Source organism: Rutidosis leptorrhynchoides, chromosome 5, assembly GCF_046630445.1.
Source record: "Rutidosis leptorrhynchoides isolate AG116_Rl617_1_P2 chromosome 5, CSIRO_AGI_Rlap_v1, whole genome shotgun sequence".
In the NCBI taxonomy this organism is placed as follows: domain Eukaryota; kingdom Viridiplantae; phylum Streptophyta; class Magnoliopsida; order Asterales; family Asteraceae; genus Rutidosis; species Rutidosis leptorrhynchoides.
The window spans coordinates 129,644,051-129,651,337 of NC_092337.1; the positions used below are offsets into that span (position 1 = coordinate 129,644,051).

The 7,287-nt window shown below is 35.8% G+C and overlaps 1 protein-coding gene across 1 annotated transcript; it reads left to right on the plus strand.

The window, feature by feature from the left end:
- The first annotated feature begins 5,534 nt into the window (after positions 1-5,534).
- On the plus strand, positions 5,535-6,865 carry LOC139849022 (uncharacterized). The gene is made up of 4 exons (XM_071838699.1): positions 5,535-5,862; positions 6,199-6,266; positions 6,348-6,492; positions 6,603-6,865. The coding sequence occupies exons 1-4, from the start codon at positions 5,535-5,537 to the stop codon at positions 6,863-6,865; spliced, it is 804 nt and encodes a 267-aa protein (XP_071694800.1).
- The last annotated feature ends 422 nt before the right edge of the window (positions 6,866-7,287 follow it).

Genomic DNA, 7,287 nt, shown 5'->3' on the forward strand with positions numbered 1-7,287 from the left:
AAAAATGGAAGAACAGAGATATCGTATCGAGCTGTTTTAATCTGTATTTCTGTGTAATTCTTCAACTGATGTGTTTGTAAAAGATAAATGATAGTGATATTGGAAGAATTTATTAATTTGTATCACTAAGCTCGATTATAAAATGAAAGTGTGTCTCGACATATAATCACGGGTACAGACTAAGTACAGGAAAAGAAAAATTCATTTGATTGCGAAAGAAATTGAATCCAATGTATCTGCTATAATTTTTTTTTAACATTTAAACTAATTAATAAACAAATATAAATATATTAATATAGTTAATAATTTTAAAACGAATAAAAATAAAAATAAAAATAATAGAGGTAATAATAATAATAATATCAAAATAATACTAAGAATAATACTAATAACAATGACATTTAATAATAATAATGATAATAATAACATGATTAATAATACTAATAAAAATACTAATTTTAATAATATTAATATTATTAAATGATAATAATAATATTAATGATAATATAACAAATTAAACATATCAAATTTCATATTTATATCATAATATTATTATTACAGATTTTAATATTTATATTTATTTTAATAATGAAAGTTATATTATGACAACTATATTTTAACTTGTATTTTATATATATATATATATATATATATATATATATACTTATGTAATATTTATTATTCATATAATCTATCATATAATAACTTTTATTGAATATTTATTATTTATACATTTTATATATCCATATATTAATAATTATTAATAGAAATCATATATGGATTCATAATAATATCATGTATATATTTTTACATACATTCATTTTAATTGTAACTTAGTTATTATTATTTTCAATTCCAATTGATTAAGTTGTACCTCATTATTTCAATTTATTATATATACTGATATATATATATATATATATATATATATATATATATATATATATATATATATATATATATATATATATATATATATATATATATACACACACATTTTTATTTACCAACAATAGTTCGTGAATCATCGGGCACAGTCTGAGGTTAAATGAATCAATGTAAATAGTTTCAAAAATTTTAAGACTCAACATTACAAACTTTGCTTATCGTCTCGAAATCAAATAAGAATTAAGTTTAAATTTGGTCGAAAATTTCTGGGTTGTCACACCGCCAAGATGATAACATCTTGCATAATTGTAATTCCACGAGACACATGATCAATCTCATCATTGGTCATAAACATCAAATCACCACGAATTCACTTCAGGCTCTCAGAGCTGACATACTCATTCACTTGAAATGTCGTACACGCGACGACATCGCACCTTCATACCACAAATCACAATTATCAGCTCTTCATCGTTCGCAAAGCGAACTCCACCAAAGTCCCACATACGCCTCTAAGCCTAGTCATATGCTACTCTGTTTAATTAGTCGTGCTTCTCAGTTGAGATCACGCGACCTTCCACTCAACGAACCTTTATCAATAATTGCTCACTCTAATGGAGAAGAGTGACTAATCCGACACAATAATTGCATCGACCACAATATCAACACTTCATCATAACCTTCAGCCTAACCGACCATTAAGTCCATTACCGGCTCACCGGTCATCTTTACCCGTCTATCACTTAGGAGCAACAAGATTCGCTCATCTGTCACCACATAAGAAGTATTTACCGCAATGCTCTTAAACTTCGACTTTCACAACCGTCGAATTACTATCACCCGTTGATCACTATAGTAATCTCCACTGCTTCCAGGGGTATCTCACGGGCACCCTAAGCACAAAGTGATTACATCATCACCGGAGTTGAACATTACACTAGCAGGTATAAGAAGGCACCTGACGCAGTGTCATGCAGACTCCCACCATAATCTACCGAGATGTAGAAACTCGATCTTTGGGTTCCATACACCCGATGTTACCCATCTCTCCACAATAATGACCCGAAATCATACCTACCCGATAAACCATACGGGTTATTGTCTCATCAAAAGTTTCTAGAGATCATACGCTACCCGCAATTTCTACAAGGCCAAACGGCATAGCCTAACGAAACCTTTTATCTAACACTAAAGAGATGCTTGCAAACACCAAGTCTTACACCCTTCCACCCATCGATACAACCACTACTACAAGGGATATTCCATTAGGAATGTTACCCTATAATCCACAACACGCTAACACACTAACGCAATCATCATTATACGTGTCCCACTCCTATGAGTTTAACGACCCGAAGACTCCTTGATTTGCTAATTCTAAGGCGACTCACAACTAGAATCCTGACACGATTCTCTAACCACACACTCTACCGAGTGTAACCCAATACTATAGTCATTAGACTTGTCGCATCCTATTACAGAACTCAAGTCCTCGACGCACACACACGCACACATTAATCGGTCATTCTAGTTACGATGGGTAACTACAACCAATGACAATCTCAATAGTTCACCCACTACTTAGGGTGACTAGGCACGCGCCGAACTCGTGAGTTCGCTCACTCACATTACCTAACCGAATCCACCGTAACACTTTCGAATCACAATGAACCCGATGTGAAAACAAGCACATCACCCGAGACAACTATATCCTGGGAACCAAATAAAGATTCCTAATTCGTCCCGAATCTACCCCGACCATGCTACGTTTCCTCCGTTTGGTACTCGTCATGTCATGCTTGGTGTCAAGATACAATTTCGTAATAATGGTGATCAGTCACTATTATAATTGCGTACCTTACCATTTCCACATGGCCACACAAAGTACGTTACCCGGACTAGCGCAACATTCACATAAAACAACACTCGATAACTCCTAGTACCCGAATAACCAATGTCCTTACCGTAAACTTGATCACTCAAACCGACAAACATCCTAATCTCTCCAATAGATTCGTCCCTAGGACACCGCACCAAATGATACATGTATATACACCTATATACAATATAATAATAACTGCACATAATCAAAATCGCAATGTCATCCCACTACTTAAGGATCTATCGTCAAGCAACCTCCTAGTTAACCTACTACTTTATGCAACTATCTATCTATGGCACAAGCACAAATACCAATTAAGGCCCCGCATATCCACATGTCCTTGTTAGTGTACCTACGCTAAGGCACTAACTATTATCATCCCGACCCGCATTCCTACAAGTCCGCATACACTTCCACACCGTCAAGTCTAAGTCTAGGCACCTATCACAAAGTTACCTAGATCCCTTAGACCATGCTCTGATACCACTTGTAACGACCCCAAAATGTAACACGAGAAAACACATGTTTCTTTTTTTAAGACAGTTTGGGACCGGACATATATGCGCGGCACGCACGTGACCGCGCGGCGCACATGTGATGCGCGATAAGCCTTATAACACAAAACAGGATCAGCATTTTCTTTTAAGGTAAACGCCAAATTTTGCAACAAAGCGAATTCTATTTTACATATACCTATTTCACGACGTACAAGGTCAACGTACAACAAATGTATATAAGTTTACAAAACGGTTTCAATAACCCATACAACTAAATGGTGAAATTTCTACCCAAATATACATTTAGACGAGTTAGGACTCTATAACCCAACCCGATACCAAGAGCATAATCTCGAGGACCACTAAATCCCCAATCCGCGTCCAAATATCCAAAAGCTACCCCCATCGAGCCCAAGCGCTCCTACGCATGTAGTCTAACAACTAGCTAGCTTCACTATCACAATACCTGTAAAAAGGTAAACAACGAGACGTGTAAGCATAAAGCTTAGTGAAAGCAATAATTATACATATACATATATAATCTACTTACTTGCATACACTTACACAAATACCGCATACGAGCTAGCAATTCAACAACCATGCAATCACAATGCAAAAACTAAATATCCGCAATTCACAATAAGCTAGCATCGCCAATAGCATGTAGTTCACAGTTTAATATGCCAATACAAAACTCACACAACCACGGTTAACCAATAGTACAAGGGAATGGTGCTCGCGAAGGACCATCGATGTTCATAATATCCGTTAGTGTACTGAACACCTCGCATCGCTAACCCCCAGGTGGTGTCTTAACACCGCGACTAATCCACCCATCACAAAAAAAGTAAATACATTACATATACGTATAATTGTTCCACTCACCATGGAATGCCCGCACAAGTCATGTATAACATGATCTCTATCCTCAAATCCGAGCAAGTAACCACCTATATCACACATAGACATAATATACACATAAATATACATTCTCTAAAAGAAAATTCGACACAATCATTCTTTAGCCGAGGGAACACACCTTGCTCAACAAATCCCGCCCATTTAACACCTAATAGACACAAACCAATTACCACCTCGGGTAGTAATTCAAACCCACTATACAGTGTACAATTTAACTCAAATTATACTTGACACCAAGTAGACCAACCTAGGTCCTGACACTAGATTACTACTTAGGTAGTGATCTTTTCAAACCGTCATTTACACCAAAATCACAACACGTGCAATATTGACTCATATTGCTTTTGACCACCTTTGACTTACGTTAAAGTATCATTTAAACCTAAAACTACTTCTCATGACAATTACATTCAAAATTGTCATTTAACGCTTAACACAAGTGTTCAACCACCCATTTGACCAAAGCTAGTGTCATTACCAAGTTTGACCCAATTCAATTTTACCCATTTTGACAAAAGTCACAAAAAAACCTATAATCACTAACGGTTAGTGATTATATTTCTAAAACACCAATTAACACCTAAACCAAGTATTTACATACTTGATTCACCAATCTTGACTCAAAACTTAGTTTGACACTAAATCAAAGTCAACACCCATTTTGACTAGCAAACAAGTTCCTATGAACATCAAAACACTAACACACTTATTACCTAGTGATTTAACACAAAAACCAAGACAAATGCTTCCAAATTCGTCATCAAACCCTAAACCCACAACAATCGGGTTTACTTACACAATACATACAACAAAACCCCCAAATTTCACAAGATATTGGTTTATAATCCTAACTAGCACAAACCCTAACTAGAAGTGTAATTAGATAACAAAATTCGGATTAATTGTTACCTTAACACCAAAACAAGCTCTAGTAGTTAGTAACACCAACAAGCAACAAGAATCATACCCGATTGGGCAAGAATCACCTTCTTCTTCACAATTTGAAGCTTCCTCTCTTTAGAACTTTCTCACTCTAAGTTAGAGGTGGAAGGATGAAGATGTGGATAAGAAATGAGCTCCAGATGAGCCTTGAGTCAGTTTTGTGGCCAAAAACCCGACCTCAAAGTGAAAAGACCAAAACACCCTCTTAAAAAACTTAAAATAACGAAGCTTGCTGTCAGCTACTTTTGCGCGCCTCGCATATAAACGCGCACCGTGCACTACAACTGAAAAGAAAGACATCACAGTTTTCTGATGTAATTTCTGAAAATGTATAAGTGTTAGGTTGACTTTTAGTGGCAGTTTCTGATGCACACATTTACTGACACTTTCGAGAACACTTTCTGATGCATAAAAATTTTGGGTCTTACATTACAAAGTCGGTTACCGAAAGAGGGTTATTCAAAGGCATTGAAGTTGGAAATGAGAAATTACTTGTTTCGCATCTACAATACGCGGATGACACAATATTTCTTGGAGAATGGAATCGTACGAATGCATATAATCTACAAAACCATCTTAAATTCTTTGAATTAGCTTCGAGTTTAAAGGTTAATTTCCATAACTGCTACCTTTATGGAATTGGGGTTAATATCATAGATGTTCAAAACATGGTGTCTCATTTGGGTTGTCAAGTTGGAACCTTCCCGTTCACATATATAGGGCTTCCAATCAGTGCGAGAATGAATAGCTTACATAGTTTGAACACGGTTATAGACAAGATCAAAGATAAATTGTCGATTTGGAAAATGTGAACGTTGTCATTTGGTGGAAGATTGATTCTTATAAAATCGATCTTTGATAGTCTACCATTGTATTATTTCTCACTCTTTCGTGTCCCACCGCGTGTGTTAAAAATACTTGAGTGTGTGAGAAGTGTGTTCTTTTAGGGGGGGTCGGATTCGAGGACCAAAATTTCTTGGGTTGAATGGGACAATGTTATATCTTCTTATGATAGCGGGGGGTTAAACATTTGTTCTTTAAAAAAAATAATGTTTTGGCTCTATTAAGGAAATGGTGGTGGAGGTTTAAATCCGAAACCAACTCTCTTTGGGCTAAAATTATTCGAAGCATTTATGGTACGTGTGGAGGTTTAGATTTAGGGTGCGAAGCAATTCTTACCTTACAACCATCAATTTGGCGTTCTATTCTTTTGACAGGTCATGAAATCCAAGGGTTTGGGATTCCTTTTCTCAACTCAATTGTTAAAAAAAAAAAAAGTCAGTGTGAGATCTTCAGCAACATTTTTGGACGAAGAATGGGGCAGTGGAACTAAATTGAGGAACAAATTTGAGCGGCTCACAGGTATCGATTAGAAATTAACGACATGAATTTGATTTGGAAGTGGGAGTGGTCAAGAGAATCGTCGGGAAGAACTGTTGGCGAATTGACTAATCTGTGCAATCTTATTTCAGGTTATTCATTCTCTGATGGCAATATCGACGAATGGAAATGTATGTTATCTCAAGATGGTAAATTCACTCTTAAAAAACTATGTTTGTTGATTGAAGAAAAAACACATTCGGGTATCACTAATGCTATGGAATCTATGCGCAACAATTTAGTTCCAAAAAAGCTCAAAATTTTTGTTTGGAGAGCGGCCCAAAAACGCCTTCCAACAAAGTTCGGGCTTGATAAACGGGGCATAGATTTACATATTATGGCCTCGAGTCTATGAATCACACGCTTCGTTTTTGAAAATATACGTTTGACTTATGGGCTCGAGTGTATGCATGGTGGGGCTTCACAAGTATGCCCAATCAGAGTTTAAACGAGATTTTGCGTTGGAATGGTTCGACTCCAATGTCTAAGTTAGGCAAAAAGGTTTGGAAAGCGGTCGAATGGGTATACGCTTATTATATATGAAAGAATAGGAACAACAAGGTTTTTCGTGGTACGAGTTGGAATATCCGGGTGGCTTTAAACGAGATTCAAATCAAGTCTTTTGAGTGAATTTCACATCGTTTGAAAAGAAAAAATTTAGATTGGTTGTCTTGGATTGACGACCCTAGTAGGTGTTTAAGATTAATGTAATGTAACTAAAATCATCGTGTGGGGTTTTCCATCTTTCCAAACCTTGTGTAATTTGTAGATATTATG

Excerpts from the sequence above, each read along its gene's own strand:
- LOC139849022 (XM_071838699.1), top strand. The coding sequence starts at position 5,535 with ATGCATAAAAATTTTGGGTCTTACATTACAAAGTCGGTTACCGAAAGA. Across the intron at positions 5,863-6,198 it reads ATATATAGGGCTTCCAATCA|GAAATGGTGGTGGAGGTTTA; the intron begins GTGCGAGAATGA and ends GGCTCTATTAAG. Across the intron at positions 6,493-6,602 it reads CAAATTTGAGCGGCTCACAG|GTTATTCATTCTCTGATGGC; the intron begins GTATCGATTAGA and ends ATCTTATTTCAG.